The sequence below is a fragment of the Sarcophilus harrisii genome, chromosome 4, assembly GCF_902635505.1.
Source record: "Sarcophilus harrisii chromosome 4, mSarHar1.11, whole genome shotgun sequence".
Lineage (NCBI taxonomy): Eukaryota > Metazoa > Chordata > Mammalia > Dasyuromorphia > Dasyuridae > Sarcophilus > Sarcophilus harrisii.
The window spans coordinates 321,986,607-322,013,187 of NC_045429.1; the positions used below are offsets into that span (position 1 = coordinate 321,986,607).

General features: G+C 36.5%; 1 protein-coding gene across 5 annotated transcripts in view; it reads right to left on the minus strand.

The window, feature by feature from the left end:
• The window catches only part of RNF157 (ring finger protein 157), a 120,797-nt gene extending 94,599 nt beyond the window's left edge, over window positions 1-26,198 (minus strand). For 4 of the 5 annotated variants that reach the window (XM_031965860.1, XM_031965859.1, XM_031965861.1 and 1 more), the window contains exon 1: window positions 26,033-26,198. In XM_031965860.1, coding sequence (XP_031821720.1) covers window positions 26,033-26,120 — 88 coding nt within the window. In that variant the 5' untranslated portion in view covers window positions 26,121-26,198. Of the gene's footprint in view, window positions 1-19,665; window positions 20,077-26,032 lie in introns of those variants that run through there. The other variant, XM_023502520.2, reaches the window with a different exon arrangement.
• Window positions 26,199-26,581: the final 383 nt, after the last annotated feature.

Consider the following 26,581-nt stretch of genomic DNA (forward strand, 5'->3'; position numbering starts at 1 on the left):
GTAACATCCAAAGCACAATCAAAAAGAAAGAGCTTGTTTTAGTAGTAGAAAGAGCAATAGATCTGAGGTCAGAAGAACTGGGTTCAAATTCAGACTCTTTGCCAAAACTGCAACTGGGCCAAGATGGTGAGGTGAAACGGTGACCTGGACTTACTCACTTCATCAATGGAACTATTCCTATATGCTGATTCTCTGTCTAGACTCATTCCTCAATGGTCAGCAAACTAACAATCCTTTTTATTCTGCCAATTTTAGTGATCTTGAAATTTCAACCCCAACTTCTCATTCTCTCATCTCTCAACCCTCCTTCTTAATGATCCACTCAAATTTGCTTTCCCCTTCCATTGTACTCTGGGACTTCTGTTCCACAACCAAGAAATATTCTTTCCTTTTTAAACCTCTTCTATGTTCTTTCCATCTTCTAGCACTCGTGACTATCCCCCTATTGACCTGTTCCCCACACCACCCCCAAGACATTTCATCTTCTCTACTACTGATTACACTTCTCATACTCTCTGCTTTACTGGTTCTAGAAGGACTGTCCAAGTATTTCTCACTTTCCAAGGCCTTCTCCCAACTCTCCTGCTACTACCATTTAGTAACAATTTCTTGAACTTCACACTATCCAAAATTTTTATCCAAGCCAGATTCTAGTAGCTATTATTTTTCTCCATTAATTTAGTGCCTAGGTCACAATCTTCCTTTCTAACCTAAGATTTCAACATATATATATGTATTCCTATATTGACCTCTCAGGGTCTCAGTCTTCTCAATTCTCATACCTCACTTGATCTATACCTCACTATATCTCTACCACACAAGGAGAGTCAAAATTTTGATTATCAATAAGTCTTCCACTTCCTTAATCAACTCTAAAATTCTTTCTTCTGAGTTTAACCTCCTTTGGTTTTATCTCCCTCTATATTTTACATCTTTCCTAAACATATTCTTTGTCTTCACTACAACTTCCATGTGCTCTATTCTTTAATATTTTCCCAAATCATTATTCCTTGCTCTGTCTACACTTTCCTCCCTCCTTAGTCTCAATTCCTTAACCAGTTCAAGTCTTTCACTGTTTTCTACTATCAAATCTCTTATTCTTTTACTTTTTGCTGCTATCTAATCTGAAGTGCACAAGGTAATGCTTTTAATTCTATCTGATTCACCATTCTATTCACCATGGTTGCTTTTCCAAACATTTTCTTCTCTCCTCAAGCTTCTCTCACTCTTTCTACTGAGAACATTATCTCTTATACAATCTTACCCACCCTGTACATGGAAGAATCCCTATAGGAAAAGAGCTTTCAAGCCTGCAATTTTGCTTGCCAAATGGAATACTTTTTTTTTTTTAAAATCAAACAATAAACACAGAAAGAGTTTGTATAGTTTGTATCTTTTCAATAAACTGCATAATTGTAAAGATGTGGTCACCTCACAGCTTTGGACATGGGGTCCAATGTGGGAATTTGTTTTGCTTTAACTATGTTTATTTGTAATCTAGTGTTTGATAAGCCCAAAGATTCCAGCTTATAGGATAAAAACTCACCATACGACAAAAACTGCTGGGAAAACTTAAAATAGTATGGCAGAAACTAGGCATAGACCACATCTAATACTCTATGCCAAGATAAGGTTGAAATGGGGTGATTTACACATAAAGGGTGATACCATAAGCAAATTAGGAGAAGAAGGGATAGTTTATCTGTTGGCTCTTTGGAGAAGGGAGGAATATATGACCAAAGAAGAAATAAATTATTAAGTGCAAAATGGATAATTTTGATTACATTAAATTAAAAAGAGTTTGTACAATAAAACTCAATGCAGCCAAGAAGGAAAATAGGAAACTGTGGAAAAAATTTTTGACAACCAGTGTTTATGATAAAGGTCTCATTTCTAAAATATATAGAGAACTGAGTCAAATTCATAAGAATACAAGTCATTCCCCAATAAATGTTTAACGGATATGACAGACAATTTTCAGATGAAGAAATTACAGCCATCTATAATCCTATGAAAATGTTCTAAATCACTATTGATTAGAGAAATGCAAGTTTAAACAACTCTGACATACCATCTCACACCTCTCAGATTGGCTGAAATGACAGGAAAAGATAATGATGAAGGCTATAAGGGTTATGGAAAAACTGGAATATTGATGCATTGATGCATGAGCTTTGAACTGATTCAACCATTCTGGAGAGCAATTTGGAAATATGCCCAAAGGGCTTTTAAAACTGCATACTCTTTGATTCAGCAGTGTCATAAAAGATGGGAAAGGACCACACACAAGTGTGCATACAAATGCAAAAATGTTTGTAGCAACTCTTTTATGGTGACAAAAAACTGGAAATTGAGTGGATACACTCATTAACTGGAGAATGGCTGAATACTTATGGCATATGACTACAATGGAATATTATTATTCTACAAGAAATGATGAGCAGGATGATTTCAGAAAAGCCTGGAAAGTCTTACTGAGTGAAATGAGCAGAACCATAACAGCATTGTACATTGTAACAGCAAGATTATATGATGATAAATTATGATAAACATAGTTCTCAGTAATACATTGATCCAAAACAATTCCAATAAAGTTAGGATGGAAAATGCCATCTGCAGCCAGAAAAAAAAATTATGGAGACTGAATATGGATCTAAGTATACTATTTTTGTCTTTTTTTATTTGCCTTTTCTTTTTCATGTTTTTCCCTTTTGTTCTGATTTATTCACAGCATTACTAATATGGAAATATGTTTAAAATTATTGCACAAATATAACCTATATCAGATTGCTTAGTTTCTTTGAGAGGGGAAAGGTAAAAGAGGGAGGGAGAAAAAAAATTTGGAACCCCAAATCTTACAAAAATGAATGTTGAAAACTATCTTTACATGTAATTGTAAAAATAAAATACTATTATATAAATGCTAGCTGAATGAGTAATTGAAGTCCTCCTTAACGATTTGACTCAATTCCATGGACCAACTTTCAAAATTTTTTGCATGAATTTCTTTTTTCCCCAAGAAAAAAAAAATTAAATAGTAGCAACAGTTGTAGTTTTTCATAATGTCGATCTTAGTTCTTCTAATAAATACTCATATTTCTCTCATTCTTTTATCTTCTTATGGTAAAGGAAACTAGTATCAAAAAGATATAAAGATTACTTCTCAGAAAACACTATTCAGTGGACAATGACCACTTTGGAATCAAGACACTAAAAGAAATATAGTGTATTCAGCTGTTACACAAAAATGTATAATCATATGTAGAAAAAGGGAAATCTCAAAGTAATCCAATATTATTATTCTTTTTACTTTCTCTGAGAGAGAAGTCAACAAAAAGGTGTAGATGAAGCAAAAATAAAAAAACAAAACAAAACAAAAAAGGTGAGCTGAATAAACAAAAGAAAGAAACTGTGCAGGTGACATGAAGATGTTTGAACCTTGTAAAGGAAGTAGGAGTCTGAATTTGGGGAGAAAGAAAACTGAAGGTGACTGAACAAGCATTAGTAATTTCCAGAGCTCTCACCTTGTAGACATGAGAATGGACAACTGAAAAAGATGCAAGAGATCCATGAAAAAAGAATCAATAGCTTATTAAAGGAAGCATGAAAAATGGAAGAGGTGTAAATGTACATGAATTCACTGAAAAAAACTCCTTAAAAAATATAATTGGCCAAATGGAAAAGGAGCTACAAAAGTTCACTGAAGAAAATAATTCCTTAAAAATAGAATTTATCTTTCAAGTAATATCAACAGTAAACATATACACACAAAATGGTATAGCAACCAAATTCTTAAAAGAAAATTTAAATGAGTTATGAGGAAATATACAATGAAATTATACTAGTAGGAGACCTCAACTTTCTTTCCCTCTCAGAACTACATAAATCTAACAAAAATGGCAAAGTAAGATTGTTCAGGACCTCTACAAAAGCTGGGTCTCAGGAGTTTGGCATATCTTGGATTTCAGATTGTTCTACCTCCACTATGGAGCTAAACTGATTTCTCTTAGAACCTTCTGCCTGCTTGCCTCAGGGATCAATTCTTTAGTTTTTCTTGGTCCAAAACAATATTCAGTATTTCATCATATCTTTTTCTCAGCAATACATGGCATCTACAAAAAAAAATGGCCATGTTTTAGGGCATAAAAATTTCACAACCCAATAGAGAAAAGCAGAAACATTAAATACATCATAATACAATAAAAATTACATTAAATAAAGGATCATGGGGAAATAATTAAAAATTAATTGTAAAATAATTAATCTAATCCTAAAGAACAGTTCTAGATAACAAATCGTAGAAACAATCAATAATTTCATGAAAGGATATGATAACAATGAAATAACATATCAAAATTTATGGGATACAGCTAAAGAAGTACCTATGGGAAAATTTATATCTTTATTAGGCATGCAACCAAGCTAAAAAAGTAGAAAAGGAACAAATTAAAATCCCAAATTAACTACCAAATTGGAAATCCTGAAAATCAAAAGAGAGATTAATAAAACTGAAAAACTATTGGACATAAGACTGGGGAGTGGTTTTATAAAACAAACAATAAAATAGATAAACCATTTGGTTAATTTGACTTTAAAAAAAGAAAAAACTAAATTACCAGTAGAAAAAATGAAAAGGATGAATTCACTACCAGTGAAGTAGAAATTAAAGCAAATATTAGGAACTATTTTGCCCAAGTACATACCAAGAAATCTGACAAAGAGGAATGAATGATTATTTATAAAAGTATAAATTGTCCATATTAGCAGAAGAGGATATAGAATACTTAAATAATCTCACCTTAGAAAAAGAAATTGAACAAACCATCAATGAGCTCCCTAAGGGAAAAAAAACAGGATCAGATGGATTCACAAGTTTATTATACCAAACATTTAAGGAAAAATTAATTCCAATAATAAACAATTTGGAAAAACAGGCAAAGCAGGAGTGCTAGCAAATTCCTTTTACAATACAAATATGGTATCTAAACCAAGAAGAGTAAAAACAGAGAAAGAAAAATAGAGATCAATTTCCCTAATGAATACTGATACAAAAATTTTAAATAAAATACTAACAAGGAACCTACAACAGAATATCATAAAGCTCAAACATTATAACCAGGTAGGATTTATATCAGGAAGGCAGGACTAGAAAACGATCAGAATAATTGAATATATCAATAACAAAACCAAGAGAAATCATAGATTATCTCTATTATCTCTGTACAGAAAAGCTTTTGACCAAATAAACATCCATTCCTATTAAAAACACCAGAAAGCATAGGAATAAATGGAGCTTTTCTTAAAATAATAATATTTCTCTAAAGTCATCAACAAGCATTATCTGTAATAGGATAAACTAGATCCTTTCTCACAAAGATCAAAAATGAAGTAAGGGTGCCCATTATCACTACTATTATTTAATATTGTACTAGAAAAGCTAGCTATAACAGTAAGTGAAAAAAAAAGAAATTGAAGGAATTAGAATAGGCAATGAGAAAACACAGACTAGGCATACCAGTTGTATTACAAAGTGGTAATCATCGAAACAATCTGGTACTGGTTAAGAAATAGTGTGGTACAGGTGTGAGCTAAATATGAAGTATTATCTTTTTTTAAAATGATGAAATTAAGGGGTGAGAAAGGAATATACTAAGAGAAAAGGAAAGGGAGAAATGGAATGGTATACATTGTCTGCCATAAAAAAGAAACAAGAAGTTGATCAGTGGAATAGGTTAGGTTCACAGAACAAAATAGTCAATGACTACAGCAATCTAGTATTTGAGAAACCCAAAGACCCTAGCTTTGGGGGGTAAGAATTGACTATTTGACAAAAACTGCTAGAAAATTAGAAATTAGTATGGCAGAAACTAGGCATTGACCTATAACACATAACACTGTATACCAAGATATGGTATCATGCTTTCATGATCTAGACATAAAGAATGAGATTATAAACAAATTAGAAGAACATAGGATAGTTTACCTCTCAGATCTGTGGAGGAGGAAGGAATTTGTGACCAAAGAAGAACTAGAGATCATTACTTATCACAAAATAGATAATTTTGATTATATTAAGTTAAAGTTTTGTATAGACAAAACTAATGCAGACAAGGGAAGCAAAAAACTGGGAAAACATTTTTATGTTCAAAGGTTCTGATAAAGGTCTCATTTCTAAAATATATAGAATTGACTCAAATTTATAAGAATTCAAGCCATTCTCCAATTGATAATGGTCAAAGGATATGAACAGACAATTTTCAGATGAAAAAATTGAAACTATTTGTAGTCATATGAAAAGGTGCTCCAAATCACTATTGATCAGAAAAATACAAATTAAGACAGCTCTGAAATACCACTACACACCTCTCAGATTGGCTAAGATGACAGGAAAAGATAATGATGAATGTTGGAGAGGATGTGGGAAAACTGGGACACTGATACATTGTTGATGGAACTGTGAATGGATCCAACCATTCTGGAGAGCAATTTGGAACTATGCTCAAAAAGCTATCAAACTGCATCCCTTTGACCCAGCAGTGTTTCTACTGAGCTTATATCCCAAAGAGATCTTAGAGGAAAAGGGACCCACATGTACAAAAATGTTTGTGACAGCCCTTTTTGTAGTGACAAGAAATTGGAAACTGAGTGGATGTCCATTAGTTGGAGAATGGCTGAATAAATTATGGTATATGAATGTTATGGAATATTATTGTTCTGTAAGAAACGACCAGCAAGATGATTTCCGAGAGGCCTGGAGAGACTTACATGAACTGATGTTAAGTGAAATGAGCAGAACCAGGAGATCATTGTACACAGCTACAAGAAGACTATACAATGATCAATTCTGATGGATGTGGCTCTCTTCAAAAATGAGATGATTCAAACCAGTTCTAATTGTTCAGTGATGAAGAGAGCCATCTACACCCAGAGAAGAGAACCGTGGGAACTGAGTGTGGACCACAACATAGCATTTTCACTCTTTTTGTTGTTGTTTGCTAGCATTTTGTTTTCTTTTTCAGTTTTTTTTCCTTCTTGATCCAACTTTTCTTGGGCAGCAAGATAATTGTATAAATATGTATACATATATTGGATTTAACATATACTTTAACATATTTAGCATGTATTGGACTACCCGCCATCTAGGGGAGAGGGTGAAGGGAAGAAGGAGATAATTTGGAACAACAGGCTTTGCAAGGTTCAATGTTCAAAAATTACCCATGCATATGTTTTGTAAATAAAAAGCTTTAATAAAATAAAAGAGAAGCAAGAAAAAGCTTTTACAGTGGAAAGGAAGAGAGGGAAGAAGTGAACCTCACTTTCATCAGAACTGGTTCAAAAAGGAAATAACATACATACTCAATAAGGGATTAGAAATCTATCTCACCCTGCAGTAAAATAGAAGGGGAATGGGATATGTAAAGAGGGGAGAAACTGATAAAGAGAAGGCATATTGGGGAGGGGGATAGTCATTACCAAAACACTTTGAGAAAGGATAGGGTGAAAAGAGAATAAATGGGGGTGGGGATGGGAATACAGTTAGCAATAGTAATTTTTTTTCCTTTATTAAAGCTTTTTATTTTTCAAAACATATGCATGGACAATTCTTCAACATTAGCCCTTGCAAAACCTTGTGTTCCAATTCCCCTCCTTCTCCCATCCCCTCTTCTAGATGGAAAGTAGTCCAGTATATCTTAAACAAGGTAGAACTATATGTTAAATTCAATATATGCATACATATTATATAATTATCATGTCACACAAGAAAAATCAAATCAAACCAATAGAGAGAGGAGAGAGAGAGAGAGAAAGAGAAAGAGAGAAAGAGAGAGAGAGAGAGAGAGAGAGAGATAGCACACTCAGTTCCCACAGTGCTCTCTCTGGGTGTAAATGGCAATTTGGAACTGGTTTGAATCATCTCAGCAAATAGTAATTGTAAAAAGAATTTTGAAGAAAAAGAGTTTTAGATCAGTTAAATAGCTTGGGAACACAATACCCAGTAGGTAATAGCTTTAGTAGTAATTTGGTGTTTGATAAATGCATAGATCTCAGCTTTTGGGACAAGAATTCACTATCTGAAAAAACTGTTAGAAAAACTGGAAAGCAGTTTGGCAAAAACTAGATAGAGAACAAAATCTCACATCATTTTCCAAGATAAAGTGAAAATAGGTACATGATTTAGACATAAGGGTTATACCATAAGCAAATCAGGGGAACATAGGAATATTTTACCTGTCAGATCTATGAATAAGGGAAAACACTATAATCAAACAAGGGATAGAGAGCATTATGGGATGTAAAATGGATAATTTTGATTACATTAAACTAAAAAGTTTTTTTCATAAACAAAACCAATGCAGCTAAGACTAGAAGGAAAGTATAAATAAAAGGAAAGTATAAATAAAATTGAAAGGAAATTTTTATAGCAAGTTTCTCTGACAAAAAGGTCTTACTTCTCAAATATATTAAGAACAAAATCAAATTTATAACCCAAGACATTCCCCAATTAATAAATGATCAAAGAACATGAACAGGAAGTTTTCAGATGAAAAAAATCAAAGCTATCTATAGTCATATGAAAAAAATGTTCTACATCATTATTGATTAGAGAAATTAAATCAAAACAACTCTGAGGTACCACTTTACCTCTATAAAATTAGCTAATGTGATAGAAAAAGAAAATGACAAATGTTTAGAAGGGAATGCAGGAAAACTGAGATGCTAACACACTGTTCCAACCATTCTGGAGAACAATTTGGAATTACACCCAAAGGACTATAAAACTGTAAATACCTTCTGACCAGCAACACCACTCCTAAATCTATATCACAAAGAGATCTTTCCCTACCCCAAAAAAGGGAAAGGACCAATATAGATGCTTTCAGAAACAGTTGGATAGACATACATGAACTGATGCAAAGTGAAGTAAGCAGAACCAGGGAACTTTGGAAATTAAAATTTTTTAAAATGAATGTTAAAAATTGTATTTACATGTAATTGGAAAGACTAAAATATTTAAAAATATAAATAAAATAAAATGACAAGAATGAAAAATGAACATTGCTTCATTTGATGCCAATTTTTAGTGTAGTAAATATATATTTATTATGAATTCCAGAATCTAATATTAGTCATAGAACCACAACAACTTCTACTGCCTTTATTTTTTATGCCTAATTGGATCAGTCTATAACACTGGCTTCAAAGGTACAGGCTGTGTAGATGGCATATTTTAGTAGTTTGAAGATGTCTCTTTTAATTTGGATTTGAAGATTTCTGGGAAGAGAATACCAGAAAAGTTCATTCTTCAGACTGGTCATGGGAAAGGAAAGATCACTTGTAGGATCTCTATCTGATTTCAAGCTGCTGGGTCTCTCCTCCTTCTTCTCCCCCTCTTTTTTCCCTTCCAGGATTCTGGCTGAATGGTGGCACATGGAACTGTTGGGATACTTGCTATTGCCCCTACCTGGCTTCCTGCTCAGCTAGAGAAAGACGAAATGGAAGGTTTAACATATGGCTGCAGCCAAAGCAACACACACACTCTCTCTCTATCTCTCTGTCTCTGTCTCTCTCATGTCCTGAGTTCATTTATAGGTGGAGAAAAGCTGACAGCTGCCAAATCCAGGCTGGTGAGATTAATGACGGCAACAGGAAGAGATTTAGAAAGTGGTTTTGATCCCTTTAGAGGGACATGAAAAACATCCCAGCTTCACTTTAGGTTGAGATGCTGGGGGCAAGTAGTATCCATTGATTCCATTTGGACCTCCTACATGCAAAAGAAATGTATCAATATCACAAAGATCTCTCTTTAAAGAGGAAAGCCTAGTAGTAGAGATATAATTGTATCTGTAAAATCTGTTATAGCCATATTATGCAAAGGCTATAGTTAGTTAATATAACTTTAAGAACTAAAAAGAATATTTAATTTTGGCAGTTTTTAAGAAAAAAATAAAAGAGTTAATGGTGGTTATTTGAGGGAAATTATGAAAAAATAAAGAATCAGGAAAATTTTCTTTTTTTGGAAGAAGTGTTTTAGCTGTTATTTTATGAAGAAACAACATAAAAGTGAGATTGAATGATGTTAAAAGTGATGATTTAAGAGAAGCTGAAGAAATTGTTCTATCACAGCTAGAGATAAGCTAAAAAAAATAGAAAGAAAAGAGTTTTTTCTTTATGAAACTACTGCAACCTCTAATATGTATAGAGATTTTGTGATCCTGAATTAATTGAATAGGATGTGACAATGTATATATGTGGTGGAGGGACAGGGAGATCTGATTTTTTTTAAAAAAGTAAGCAAAATTAATACAGGGATTTGAGCTCTGTCTCTTCTTCTGTCTTACTGAGTAATAGTTTGAAGTGACTGGCTCTGATCTCTCTCATACCTAAACCAATGTAAAAAATTATTTTTTCTATGCTATTATTGATCATATTGTTAACAAAGTAAAATTTATTAATAAATTTGTTATTTAAATATTTAAAAATTAAATTTAAAATCATTAATTTAATATCTATTTAATCTTTGATAGCTGTATTTAATAGAGAAAGATATATGTAACTACTTATGGGAATAAATTTTCTCCAGTTTATTACATAAAAAATAGGTACAAGTAAAGTAATAAGCTGAGGGGAGACCTCAAAGGGAATATGATCAACCTTTGACCTATGTAATCTTGTTCATTTGGGGGACTTATCGTCATAAACCTGTGCTTGTTTTTGCGCTCTCTCTCTCTCTCTCTCCCCTCCACTTTCTCTCTCATTCTGTCTTCCCCCATGTTTGTAGGACATCTAGGTGGTTCAATGGATAGGATGCCAGGCCTAAAGCCAAGAAGACTAATTATCCTAAGTTCAAATCTAGTCTTAGGTAGCCTATCACCTGTGTACACTAGGCAGTTCATTTAATCTTGTTTACCTGTTTCTTCATCTATAAAATGAACTGGAGAAGGAAATGGCAAATGCTCTAGTATCTTTGCCAAGAAAACCCCAAGTAAGGTCATGAAGAGCTGAACGTGACTACAACAAATGAAGAACACAACATATATGTGTGTACAGATATGTATGTGCATATATAGCATCTCTATACAAAGCAGATCCCTAGAACTAATAAAGATAAGTCCTCGAAGAAATCAGTAGCTGATCCTGGACAAAAATAGATTTCTAGGGGGGATGGCACTTTACTACACATGGTTATTTTTCATGTATGACACCCACTTCCACTTTTAACTTTTTCTTTTTGAGACTGGGTCTACTTATCATGTCCAGAAATGCAGCAGACATTAAGGGGCCTGATCCCAGTATTGATTTGCCCAGATACTTTGACTAATCCTGTTTCCTGTAAGAAATTATCAGCTGGATGATTTCAGAAAGACCTGGAGAGACTTGCATGAGCTGATGTTAAGTGGAGTAGAACCAAAAGAACATTGTACATAGCAACAACAAAATTATATGATGACCAACTGTGACAGACATGGCTCTTTTCAACAACGAGATGATTCAGGCCAATTCCAATAGACTGTGATGGAGAAAGCCATCTGAATCCAGAGAGAGGACTGTGGGAACTGAATGTGAATCACAGCATAGTATTTTCACCATTTTTGTAGTTGTTGTTGACTTACTTTTTCCTTCTCTTTTTGATCTGTGTGTGTGTGTGTGTGTGTGTGTGCAACATGATAAATGTGAAATATGCTTAGAAGGATTGCACATGTTTAACCTATATTGGATTATTTGCTATCTAGAGGAGGGGATAAGGGAGGGAGAAAAATTTGGAACACAAAATTTTGCAAGAATGAAATGTTGAAAACTTGTAATATTCTCTCTAAGATGTAATCTTCTCTTGTTGGGGTTTCCTTGGGGTTTCTGGAGGCAGCCTTAGTTTCAGTTCAGTAATCACCCCAAATGCAGCCAGGTATTAAAGTCCAAATCCTTTATTGTCTCTTTCCAAGTCTCGTCTCCTTTCTGTGGCCCGGTTAGCTTTCTTAGGGCCTTCTGTAGTCTTGATTCCAAGAGCTTGAGCTCTGGCTTCTGAATCTCCCGATTGAATCCTGATTGAGGCTCCTAGCTTATATATGCTCTCTTAAAGGTGTGAATCTTGTAGAATTAGAGTAAGTACTAAGTACATGTACTGAACTGGAGAACTTTTAAATGCCATGCTAAATAATCATTGCCTCTATCAATTCCACTCACTTAGCATCTTGTTTCAAGTCCTGACCCATAACAAAAACTATCTTTGCATGTGTTTTGAAAATAAAAAGGCTATTAATTTTAAAAAGAGAGAGATAAGTACTGAAGTGATTAAAATGTGTAGTTACATTGTGGATACTGAAAGTCATAGAGGCCTCCTAACATTAGAAGATGCTGATCATAAGACTAAAGATACTATTAAAATATTGAAAAGAAATGTAAAAGATTTGGAGGATTGCTGAATAATTAACTTACAGTAGTATAAAGCCAGATGAGGTCACTCTGGAAGTGTTCTGTGAAGTACCTGAAACATTTGGACATTTGTTGGTGGTTTTCCTGGGGGCCAGCCTTAGTCTTAGTTGAACTAAATAATTACTTCGAAATCTCAGCCAGCTGGTAAAAATTGCAAACGTTTATTTTTCCTTACAAATTTAGCCCGGTTAGTTGAGGCCTATCTCTCTGCCTGGCTCCAAGAGATCTTGTAGCTTTGTCCTTGGCTCCTGCCTCTGCTTTCTTCAGCCTCCAGCTCAACTCTGTCTCATGGCTTCTCAATCTCCAGTCTGTGGCGAGTAGTCTTTTCTTCCAGAGTGTTCTGTCTCAGAGCCCTGTTGATGTTCCAGAGAAATTCCTCCACTCCAAGAGCTTCCTTCATTTATATGATCTCCCAAAGGTTAACTCCGCCTTCTCGAGGCAGGGATTATAGGTTGTCTCCCAGAGTGCTCTCTGGTCCTAAGGGAGGTGTGAATTCAGCTCTCATACTAGCCCTGAACTCTCGTGTGAACTCCATTGAGTACTTAGATACTTGAGCTCTCTAAAGATGTGAACACAAGCATTGTTCAATCAGTTCCACTTAGTATCTTGTTTCAAGTTCTGGCCCAAAATAATTCTTTAAGATTAAATTAACTCCAATGTCTTTGTAAAGAAATGTCTTAACACTTTAGTAAAGATTCCAACAGACATTCAAACACTCATTAAGTAATAATAATAATAGAAGATAATATGTGGTAACAAATCTATAGACTAACCTCCACGGATAAAAAGCTGCACTGAACACTGGGATTTCTCTTCAGATAAGACATTTCCTAATGCTTTACGGTTCAAGGTTCTTGGATTTTTATTTTTGGATCCATTGTGTTGGGTATCCTTCCCAGTTTTGTGCCATCTGTAAATCCCATCTTTGTCTTTATCTGAGCAATAGACAAAAATGCTGATAAAAATGTTAAAACAGCTCAGGGTCCAGCACAGATCCCTGTGACATTCCAAATCCTTCTTCCATGCTGACACTGAACAGTAACAAGTGCTCTTTGAGTTCAATCATTCATCTAGCTCTAAATCCATTTGTCTATATGATTATCTAGTCCATGTCTCTCCTTCTTTTCCACAAGAAAAACATAGGATGCTTTAGCAAAAGATTTGCTAAAATATATAAACTTTATATATAAATGATTTTCCTTTGTCTACTGGTTTAGTAATCTTATCAAAAAAGGGAAATGAAGCTAATTTAGTATGATATGTTCTCGATGAAGCCATGCTGGCTCTTTAAAGTGGATTGTCACTGAAAAGGTCAAGGACTGTGTATTTAGAACAAAACCTCCAAGTATAGACTGACAACAACCCACCCATTCAGACCAATGCCATTTGGATGCTACATACCAGATATAGGTATATATAGCAGCACCCTTACAGTCCAGGGAAGACAAATATGGAAGCAAATACTCTGTTTCAAAGGCCTCATGACAATAAAATTACAGTAACACCAAAAGCAGATATAAACACTATATGTAGTACTCAAGGACCAGGGCTAAAAAGAAGTGGAAATGTAACAGAGAGCTTGGGGTTTTTCACCTGATAGCATGGCAGTAGCATAGGTAAACCTTATTTATAAAGCAACTTTCTTTGCTCCAGCTGTTTGTAAATGACTAGCAATGTATATAGATGGATAATGACAGACTGATAAAAATTGTACAGCTAGAAACCAAAGAAGTGATGCTAGAATATTCTAGTTCTAGGCACTAGGAGGCAATTTACTGTTGAAACAATAGCAGAAACTAGAGCTCTGCAACAGAATGTCTTATTGAACTGTGATCGATCCAACAGTATGAGAAAGCACTTGCTGCTACATAAAGCATAATTCTCTATAGTCACAAAGTATTGCATAATGACTTCATTTATATGGATCAAGAGATAACCCTCGAGTTAGTAAGAAACAGATTTTTTTTTACTCAACATGGCAACAGATGTCACTACAAAGTGTGAAACTTGTACCCAATGTGTACAAAGAATACTGTCAAATTGTGCTACAGGTTTAGAAAATAAAAGCACTAGTAAACCTTGGAAATCTGTCTGCAATGACTTTTTAAAAAATTTAGTATTTTATTTTCCCCCAATTACATGTAAACAATTTAAACATTTTTTAACTTTTAAATTTTCAAATTTTCCAAATTTCAAGTTCTTTCCCTCCTTCCCATTAAGAAGGCAAACAATTTGACATATTATACATGTACAGTCATGTACAATATATTTCCCTGTAAGTCGTGCTATGAAATTTTAAAAAGCAAAGAAAAAATAAAGAAAAATTATGCTTCAATCTGCATTCGGATTCCATCAGTTTCATTCTTTGGAAATGGACAACTTTTCATAATAAGTTCTTCAGAATTGTCTCGGATCATTGCATTGCTAAGAATAACTAAGTTATTCATAGTTGATCATCACATAATACTGCTGCTACTATATACAATGTTCTCCTGGTTCTGCTTGTTTCACTTTCCTCATGTTATGTAAAGTCTTTTGCAATGACTTTTAGCTTTAGAAGGAGATAGTAAACATCAGTCTATCTTAGTTCTGAATAAACATTTCATCAGGTATGTAAAAATATACCAAACCAAGAACAAGAAAGCTTCCATGGTTGCTAAAATGTTGCATAAATAGCATGCCCCTCAGTATATGGATTCCCTGCCAGGATCTATTCTGACCAAGGCAAAGATTTTAAAAGCAAGCTACTTAAGAAAATGTTGCCTTTAGTAGATATCAAGAAGTCTAGAACTATACCACACCATACCATTCACAGGACACCCAGAGCCTATTTCAATTATAAACACATAAACATATAAGAAATTCTAAAACCAGAAAATCTCTGGAGAATCAACATGTAGGATTTTTACTACATTAATTCAATTCCATCAGGAATGATTCTACAGGCTTTTCACCATGCATGCTAATGTCAGGGTGAGAATCACACCTACTTATGACTTATAGTTTTTAAGAATGAAGAATTTTAAGAAGATGATACACATACACAAAACAAGTACATCCCTCAGCTAAGAGAGAAGGTGAAAGAAATTTATCAGCTAGCCACAACTTCAGATTAAAATAGAAACATCAGTTTGATACCTAAGTCTGCTGGTCTTTCAAGGAGTCCAACAAAGAGAGTTCTGTTAAGAAAATATGGAAATTAAGGGAAACAGAAATTATAAAATCAATGTAAACTAAACCACACAAAGTTGCTGAGAAACTGAATAACCTATTTGCAGACTAGTCTCAGAAAATGGAGGAGTCTGTGTAAAATACAACTGCCTACAACCATTTACTACAAAGGAAAGTTAGTTGGACATTCTAATGAATAGGTAGAGAAAAAATACTTAGCTCAGCAGACTGGAGGAAGGAGACCACCAATCAATTATATAAAAACTGTCCACAACAGATATTGGCCCTGAAAGTTAAACTTCTAATAAAGAAGGCATCGCATACTCATACATAACCACTTTCTTTAAAACTGAAGGGACCTCCCCTCCCCCGGCCCAGATCAGAGAGAAAGAGATGACTGAATCCAAGGCAACTCCTTTCTTGCTTAAAACTAGTTATCTAGCAGAGGGATCAGCACACTGAAGTCCATGGGTCTAATGCAGTCCACTATCTATTTTGTTTAAAAAAAACCAAAATATTATTTTAATTTAGATATTTAGTCACTGATGTGTTACCTAGTGCTTTTATTGTACTGTTTATTACATGTATTTTATTTTTAATTTTTATTTTCACTTCCAAATTTTCCTTCTCCTTCATCCACTCCCCCACCTATTGAAAAGGCAAGAGATAATACATCATTCATACATATATATAATGTACAGAAACCATGATTAGATAGATGGTACAGTGAAGAGAGTGCTGAGCCTGGAGTTAGGAAGACTCAACTTCCTGAGTTAAAAATCTCTCTTCAGACATTATGTAATCTGTGTGATCCTGGACAAGTCATTTAACTGTTTGCCTCAGTTCCCTCATCTGTAAAACAAGCTAAAGAAGAAAATGCCAAACCACTCTAATATCTTTGCCCGGAAAACCCCAAGTGAAGTCATGAAGAGTTGAACATGATTGAAAATGACTGAACAACAATACTCAGACCTATGTAGTCTTTCAAAACATTTTTCTATAGCCATGTTTCAGGAAGTGGGAGGAGGGGAGGAGAAGCAAGAAAAATAAAATGAGAAAAATATGCTTTATTATGCATTGATTCATAGTTCATCAGTTCTCTCTCTCTGGATATGGGCAACATTTTTCATTATGAGTCCTTTGGAAATGTTGAGGACCACTATATTGATTAGAGAAGCTAAGTCTTTCATAGTTAATTACTGTTACAATATTGCTGTTACTGTATAAAATGATCTCCAAGTGCTGCTTACTTTATTTTGTATCAGCTCATATAAGTCTCTCCAGGTTTTTCTGAAATCATCATCTTTATCATTTCTTCTAGAATAGTATTCCATCACAATCATATTCTACAAGGCCTGGAAAGATTTACATGAACTGATGCAGAACACAATAAGCAGAACTAGGAAAAATTGTACACAATAAAGCAAGAATGTGTGATGATCAACCATGAAAGACTTTGGTTCTTCTCAGTGGTTCAGTGATCCAAAGCAAGCCCAATAGATTTTGGACAGAAAATGCTATTTGCTTCCAGAAAAAGAACTAAGGAGACTGAGTGTAAATCAACATATACTATGTTCACTTCTTTTTTATTTTTTTTCTCTCCCCCATGGTTTAACCCTTTTGCTCTAATTTTTCTCTCCCAATATGATTCATAAAGTAATATGCATAAAAAAATAAATAAATTTACTAGGAAAAAAATCATATTCTACAATTTGTTTAGCCATTCTTCAATCAATGGACAACCCCTTAGTTTCTAATTCTTTGCCACCACAAAAAGAGCTGCTATAAATATTTTTGTACATTTTGGTCTCTTTCTTTTTAATTTGGTCTCTTTGAGGGTACTGACTTGGTAGCAGTATTGCTGGGCTAAAAGATATGCTACATGCATTGTTAATGCATATCTGTTGCATTTGTTCCATGAACCATGGAGCCCGGGACACTAGAAAAATTACCCTTATTATTTTAAAGTACTGGTATTTGTTTTTATGTTTATGTTGTAGAAGTGCAGATTTCAAGTATACCCTAGCACATTTTTTTTTTTTTTTTTAACAAGGGACTTCAAAATTCCTGACCAGAGGGAGGAATGTAACTCTAGCTTTTTGGGCTCCCTGCCCAGATAAGAGTTGCTATGGAAATAAGAAAATCAAGCAGATGCTTTTCCAGAATTCATTAGTTTGGTGGCATTTCTTTGAACTTGGCTTTAGAGGCTTTGGGGGAGAAAGAGAAAGGAAGAGGAGTTAATTCTTCATCTTGTAGTCTTGTGGGAGGAAGTACCACTGGTAAGATGAGGTGTGTTTGATTTCTAAAGCTCTCTCCTCATCCCTACTCCTATTCTGTTAGGATGCAAAAGCAAGATGAAGGTCCTCAAAACTGACAAAAAACCATATTTGCTACTTGGCCCTAATTTGCTCCTGGCTTATCTGGAGAGGAAAGAGGTAAGGAAACAGAGGTCATTTGTGCTGTTTACCTGCTTATTATATCTTCCTCAAAACTCACATTCTTTTTCTCCACCCCACCCCCCTCTCATGCATGTCCTGTGTCTGAGGATAAACAAAGAAAATCTGGCAGCTGTCAGTTTGGTCTAGTATGAATACTGACGGCAGTAGGTGCAACAGAAGTTTTGTGAAGGTTTGATCCCTTCAGCAAGATAAGAGTCCATATCAGCTTCAGAGCAATATAACTTACTGAGGACGAAGTAGACAATGATCTCATCTGGAAGTCAAACATGCAAGATGCATGTTTGTTCCATGTACCAAAGAATGATTACCTGGTATTCCAGGACAATCACCTTGTTATTTAAATATCATATCCCTAGGCAAACAGAAGTTCCCATCCCAAGTTTGAACTACCTAGTATTAAGTTGCAGTCTTATACACTTAAATATTGTATAAAATTAGTACTTTGTATTCTCCAATAAGCAAAAGACGAAGAGTCTCAAGGATACAGAAAGAAAAGGACTACCTTTTATTCCCTTTTGGCCTGCTTTTTCATACACAACACAAAAAACATGGCAATATGTTTAAAAGAATTGCTTGCTATCTTGGGAAAGGGGGGGTAGGGGACAGAGGGGGAAAAAATTTGGAACACAAAATCTTACAAAAATGAATGTTGAAAATTATCTTCACATGTATTTGGGGAAAAAACTATTGGGGGGGGGGAAGCACTACCTTTCTTTAAGCTGAGAAATAAAATACATTTTAATTGTCTTTGTGGTCTCTTTTCCAATTCTTCCTAGGCAGACATAATATAACTTGATAATATTTCATCATCTGAATTCTCCTATCAAAGTGGGACACTTGAATAAAAGGATCCATTTCAGCAAACTATGACTTTATTAAAGTGTACATAAGCACTTAGTATCAGAAGACCCAAAGAAGACTTAAATAATAAAACAAAGCAAATCTAGCTAGCTATAACAACATCAATAAGTTTCATAGTCAAAAACAAAGAGTTACATCCAAATAGAATAGAATAATGCTATCATCTGTTTTCTGTGTTATCTTAGAAAGGCTGAAGAAACTAACTCCCACCATACCTTCTGTTTCTTCAAAAATTATTTTCATGGATTTTTTTTAAACAAAATTTTAAAATCTATGTAAGTAAATATATCTATTTAAATTTAATTTAAACTCTTTTATTGCCAAATCCTCCCTAACATAAGTTGACTTTATATATATTTTTATAGTTAAAAATTCCAGTTTCTATGGAGCTTTAGTTTTTCTCCTGAGCACCAATTCTGCATCATTGTTGTTGCTGCTGTTCAATTGTTTCAATCATGTCCAACTTTTCATGACCCCATTCAGGGTTTCCTTGGCAGATATAATAGTGTAGTGTGCTATTTCCTTCTCTAGCTCACTTTACATATGAAGAATCTGAGGCAAACAGGGTTATGTGACTTGCCCAAGGCCACACAGGTAGTAAGCCTAAAGCCAGATTTGAACTCTGAAAGATGAGTCTTTCTGACTTCAGGCCCCGAGTTCTATCCACACCACCAACATCACCAATGTATATTACATATTTCATAGTATAAGTTCTGTAGCCATCTCAAACTTAAATAAAACCTACCTCTCTATTTACTGTTGAAGGTATCAACATTCTTCAAATCACCCAAATTTGTAATCTCTGTGTCAACCTTCATATCTCACTCTCAAGTCACCCTAGAGGTTCAATTTCCTAATCTTATTTCTCTTTCTATTTCTCTTACAGGTCTCCTCTTCATTCACATAGCCGCTACTCATTTCAGGCCTTCCTGACTTGTTACCTAGGCAACTGTAATGGCCTCCTACTTGATCTTGCCTTGGGCCTTTCTCCTCTCCAATCCATCCTCCACAGAAGTGCCTAGATAATTTTTCTAAAGTGTATATCTAACCATGTCATCCCTCTCCAAAATAAACTCCAGTGGCTCTCCTTTACTAATAGAATGAAATACAAATTCCTCTGCCATTTAAAATTCTTCATAACTTGGCCCCTTTCAATCTTTATAGTATTCTTACACATCACTTTGCTCTATGGTCCAGTCACATTAGTCATCTTGCTGTTTCTCACACAGAACACTCCATCTCGCTTCTCCCTGGTGCCTTTGCACTGACTATCCCCCCAGAGTCTGCAATGTTATGGCCCCTTTCTTTTTTTGGAATCCCAAAAGTAAGAAAAGTTCAGCCATTCTACTAGTACAGAGTACAAATACAAAATAAGAAGACATCATTAATATTACAGGTCAGACTCCTCAACAAGCCAAAATTTCTCTGGATTTTGCCTGACTTGAGGTAAAATAGATTTTACCATTTCTCAAGTCCTGCATGATTCATTCATTTTATTTCCTTCAGTCAACTATGGCCAACAGAGAGTAATGAAGTTCAACTAAAGATGAACTTTGCTAAAATTTTGTAAAGACTGGTCAAAAGTCATGCTGGAGGCAAATGATAAACAGTGGGTTTAATTACCACATCTAAAATAGATGTGAATGTATACACACATATTTTTCTTCTTAGTACACAGGACTTTTGCCTACTTGATACAAGAAATTCAGCTTTATAAGTCTACTTCTGTACATAATTATAGGTACTTGTCTAATTACATAGCCTTCCCCTCAAATGACTCCTGCAATTAAATAAACCCCCAAAAGCTAAGAGAGTTAGAGGCAAAACAAAACAAGTGTGATAGAAATAACATACATTCAGGTCCCCACTATATAAGCTAAACTATTTTTCCTCTAAAAAGTATTGAAAATGGACTCGAGATTTAATTGCCCAGGGAACTAAGCCCTTAAGTATTAATAATTTCCTGATAGCTTAAGTAAAAAAAGCAAGAGCAGAAATCAGGTGTTTTTCAGTGGTCTGACACAATTTTGGCCAATATACCTAGCATGGAAAACATAAAAGCAGGGATGCTATGTCCAAATGAATTGATGCTGTATCTTTTGATTATTCTTTCCATGCTATGTAAATAAACTTCCTTTTTGTTAACTGCTAGATAGTCTGTGTCTCATTTCATTCTGAATCTGAACCATCAAACTGTCTTGAGTCAGGCATCTGGCAATAGTGGTGGAAGGGTGACTCAGAGAAAGGGGAGCTGTGGGTGATTAGAGGTCCTTAAACAAAAGCCCTTCACCCTGTGGCTTCCATGATTCAGGCATTGCTTCTAGTTTTGCTGGCTATATTCCACAAGGCCTACTCTACTGACCTGGAGGAATTAGAGAGCCAACTGACTACAGGCATTTAGCAACTGGAGACAAACATGAATGATCTCTGAATCTTTTTAGAACTATACCCTGAAGATGATACATGTAAACTGTTGTTAATTGAGTTTGCCTATTTTTTTGGTATTTGGGAATGATAGTATATCAAGACGCAAATGCTATAGTAAGCTAGAGTTTGGAGATTGTATAAGTAGCTTGGGAATTTTTGTATAGTAATTGGGTGGCCACTGGGAATTATGCCACATGTACTCTGTTGGAATTCTATGGTGCAAGGCACTGGGGGAAATACTTGAAAAAATAGTGCTTAATCCTCCTCTGAACCTCAAGGATCTTTTCAAAATTGGAGATAGGGACAAATGTGTTTACTGCATTGAAGCTAGTTAACTGAGAACTGGGGAGTGACTGCATCAACTTAAAAGGAGAGAAAAGTTTGCTCTAGTTCTTGTGAAATGTAATTCCCTTTTTCCTTGGGAAGTCAAGAGGAAAGTATAAGGGAACCCTGTTCATTGACCCTAGTGCAGAACCTGAATTTTCTTTTTCCACTCTTGTAAAAATTGTACCTTTATTCCTTCCTTCCTTTCTTTCTTTCCTTCTTCCCTCTCTTCTTCCATTATTTCCTTCCTTCCTTCCTTTCTTTCTCACAGCACCTAAAAGACATGTGCTGACTTAGAGGAATTTCTGACTATCTAATTTAATTAGTGTCTCTTTCTCTGAGCACTCTTGAGATAGAAATTCTTAGTGCTGGTGGCCACACTATTAGTTAAGACATCAACAGCAACTGGAACCTTTAGTAAGAGTTAACTAATGAAAAAAATTATTTGTTCATTCATTCATTCATTTATCCATTTATTCCTTCTGCTGCCTGAAAAGATAACAATTAACACAGAAAGGAGCACAAGCCCTGGTCAGGCTGGGTAGAATCACCTTGCAGTAGCCTAAGCCATCCTATATAAGTATTTTTAATCTCACCTAAGTGATAGAACATCCAGGAGCAGTAACACTCGGTCCATGGCCCTGGGAGCTCCCAGTGCTGGGTTAGTATGAGGGTTGTAATACTTGGTCCAGCAGTAGAAAAATGCCATGTCCATTGCAAAATGCAGACGTTGGCACCATGTATTTCTAGGCCCTTACCCAGGAGAATAGTGGTAGTTTCCACAGTAGAACTCAATCCTGGTACAGGTACCAAAAAATAGGCAAATTCAACTAACAAGAGTTTACAACATGTATCATCTTCAGGGTATGGTTGTAAAAGATTCAGAGCTTATTCATGTTTTTCTCTAGTTGCTGAAAGCCTATAGTCAGTTTGCTCTCTAATTTCTCCGGGTCAGTGAGGTAGAACTCATGGAATATAGCCTGATACTGTATTCAAAACCTGACACAGAGAGGTAGGGGTCATACAGAGCTCTCAGGTCCAGGAATAGACAGGCAGAGTTTGGCCAAAATACAGTGGACCCAGAGAGGTCTCCAGAGCAGAGTAGGGCCATTAAATCCCTTTATTTACTATAATCTGAAATTAAAAAGGCTCTTCCATTTTGCTGTCAATATAGTGCCTAGTAGTTAATGAACTACTCCTTCTCAGGAAGGGTTTTGAAAACCAAGGGGTAAAACTGTTGTGAGATGCATTTCTTTCTGATAACAGAAAGAAAAGATGAAGATTAATAGCAGAAACTTCTAAAGTAGGGACCGGCAAACTGCAGCCCATGGACCACATCTAGCCCATGGACCATAATTTACTAACTCCTGGTCTAAAAAGAACAAAGATTGGACAACTTCCCCTCTGGATTCCCAGGGAGGTAGAGGTCCTGGCAAGTAGATTGAAAGACATTAAAGGGAGAAGAGAGTGGGGATGCTGAGGATAAGGGCTAAAGAAGCAGCACTTGGTTATGCAGATTGGAATGATTCTTCAGGGAGCAGGGAGGTCATTTGACTTACTTGTCACCTAAGGTATAAAAGGCTCAGCCTAATTAGTGTTAGAGATTGTAGCTGAATACCCACTGTACTGCAAGAATATCTTTCTGATCTAGTGTGGCCATTTTCATGGAGAATGCAAATGCATGGAATATATGGCAGGGTAGGGGGAGAAGGAAAATCAATTTTCTCTGAATTTACATCTTTTTAACCTGAGGGATTATATCCTTTGTTATTAGTAAAGTCACTTTTATTGCATTCTATGGTCTACAAGTCTATCATTATGTTCCAATCCTGACACTAAATCACTGTACAAGCCTCCTTTAAGCCTGGCCCCAAATAACAATGAATTTTGGTATTCACTCTGAGGTTGTCATAGGCTAATTGTAACAGTGTAATGGCCTCTAAACTATCTTAATGCAAATAATCCTGATCCATGATATGGCTTGGTGACTATGCCAAAAGTGGCCCTGCTATTCTTTGATAAAGCCTCTCTTACCATCATTGTGTCAAGAGCCATTGTCATATCAAGTGAATTGTAATGATTTAGTATTACCTACCACATGGACCAGATCCAGGACTCTGTCCTAAAAGAGAGGAGGTGAAATCTGGGTTTTCTAATCTTCACTCTCCTTCAAATTATGTCACTCTTTCAAGGGGCCATTACATTGCTGGTAATCTTTCTACTATCTTTTGTTTTTCTTTTCCTCATCTTCTTCACTTCTTTTTCTCTCCTACGTTTTGTATCCCTAAAGTTTTCAATAAAGGTCCTATGATTATTTAGGTGGTGTAAGGTCTCCTGGAATATTTTTAGGATCTTGCCACCAAAAAGTGAGATATGATAGAAGTAAAAATTTAAAATCTCTGTCACACAGGCTTTTAGAAATTTAATGAAACTGTTGTTAGTACTTAATTGATCTAAGTCTCTAAATCACTGACATAGTTTCCTAATGGATAAATAGAAAAGCCAGAGAAGTCACAAGTTCTTCCTTCAGTGTTGTCACATACTTCTAACATGCATTTGCATGACCAATACAGAGATAGGGACATTGACCCCAAATGAACTGATGCTATATCCTTGCTGAATATTTTTCCATGTTTTAATTAAGTAAATTTTCTATTATTAAATGTTAAGAATGTCTGAGTGATTGAACCTGGATTGAACCTGAACCTGGATCTCTCAACTGTTGTGGTCCATAACATATGGTCCATAACAGGTAAAATACCCTTTTTATATTCTCACCTCAACATTAATATTTATACTTAAATTGTTCAAGACATGTATTCAGAAAATATCTTAATTCCCAAATAATGATAACAACAGCAGTTTACATGTATGTTCTGCTTTCAAGGATTTATACAGAAATAGATATATCATTTAATCCTTCCATGTGTAATTCAGTGACTACTCCCTTGAGGCAACAATACTTAATGTTCAGCAAATTATTTCTAGCAAAAGAAAAAAAAATTCACAGGTGTTTCAACACACTAAATCCAGCTGTTCAATCTAAAGGGGAAAAAAAGTCTTTAAATCTTCTAAAAGCCATACTTTTTCATTTAAAAAGTAATTAGCCAGAAGTTTGTTAACATATCATTGACCTACAGTTCCACCTTGACTGAAACAGCTCTCTACTAACAATATTCATTTCTGCAAGGATTCTCTGGCACAAAAGCAGAGACCATTAAAGCTTTGCCAAAATGCTCCACAGGGATGCAAGTTCATTGTCTGGTCCCTGCCCTCACCAGGCAGAAACTGGACATATTGCTGAGAAACTGGCTTTTCCACATTTTTAATTCAATATGTCTCTATTCAACCGAAAAGGGGAACATCTTGCACTATGACTAGCACCAGGAGTCCTAGCTAGTCCTGTGCCAAAAGAAAAGTGGTAGCAATCTTGGCTCTTAAAGATTATATGAATGCTGAACTAATTAAGTATTGCTCTTGACCATCTACTCTTCAAGGAGTTAGTGGTATTTCAGTCTCTACCTCTTGCACTTAAAATAATGCCAACTGATTAATTGCCTCAAGGAACAAATTTATACTTGGATTTGTACAACTTGTATGCTTACCGACCACTCCCTCCTCCTTACTACAAAGGTGACCACAATGGATAAGGCCACTCTTAGTGGCTTCGATGTCCATTAATATTTTTAGGAACTAAGGTTTTTGCTTCCTTCTCGTTACAAACCGGTCTCCCAAAAATGTCCTGGCTTGCAAATGTGTCCTCTCTCTCTCCTTCAGCATTAGGGGGATTTTTCAGAATAAAACTACGCTGAATCTGTGCCACTTCGGGAGTCACCGAGGCGCCTGCATGTAGACACTGACTCGCATAGCACCGGGTGGCCTCTGACTGCACGGAGGAATGCACTACTTTAAACCATCAGAAGGAAGAAGGCAAGGAGGGGATGGGGAAGGGCCTGAGGCAGGGGGAGATGGCATTCGCTTATCGTCCCATTCAACGCAGGGTGACAACCGCGGTGCAGCTGGTTCTTCCTTGCCTAAAACCAAGTACATCGAGCCGGTTCCAGTTTCTGGAAATCGTCAGCCTTCAGTGACCCTGACAGACAGAAGACGACCCTGACCAGGACCCCACCTCTCCCCTTGGGGGATTCCCATCCTGGGCCCCGCGGAAAGGGTACTGGCCCCTCTTGGGGTCTTGGTCACCCCAATTGGGAAGAGCCAGACCCCAAACCTAGGCCCTCGTTCCCTCCCCCACTCAGGACCCCGGCCCCAGAGCTCTCTCCTCGCGCCCCTGCCTTGCCCCCAGCCGCCTGCAGGGGTCACGCCCAGCTCCGCCCCGGCCCCCGGCTCTCCTCAGCTCTCACCGGACTTGGGCGGATAGCGGTACACGGAATTGGACGGGATGTCCACCTCCTCCACGCCTGCGTGCTGCCTGCTGGTCAGGGCCCCCATAGCCGCGAACGTCTGCGCCCGGGGCCCCGGCCCCGGCTCCCCCTCCCTCCAGCCGCCGGCGCTGCCCGCCCAACCTCAGCGTCGGCCCCTCGGACGGAGCCCGGTGTAGCAGGGGCGGCTGCCTGCGGCTGCGGGATCTGCCACGGAGCTGCGGCTCTGGCGGCTGGGAGCCCTCGGGACGCCTCGCACCATCCTCCGCCCGGGAGCGCAGAGGGGCCTCAGCCGAGCCCGAGGGGCTGCGGGAAGGAAGGGGGCGCCGCCACCGCCGCCGCCACGGCCAGGTTCGGCGTGATGTCAGCGGCTGCTTGCGCGGAGAGGACCGCGGCGGCTCCGGCCAATGGGGAGCCGGGGAGGGAGCGCCCCGACCGCGGCGGCCAATGAGAGAGCGGATGCAGCAGGGGAGCCGGCGGCGCGTGCCACCGGGCAGGGAGTCTAGGTCCCGGCCCCCCCCCCACTCCCAC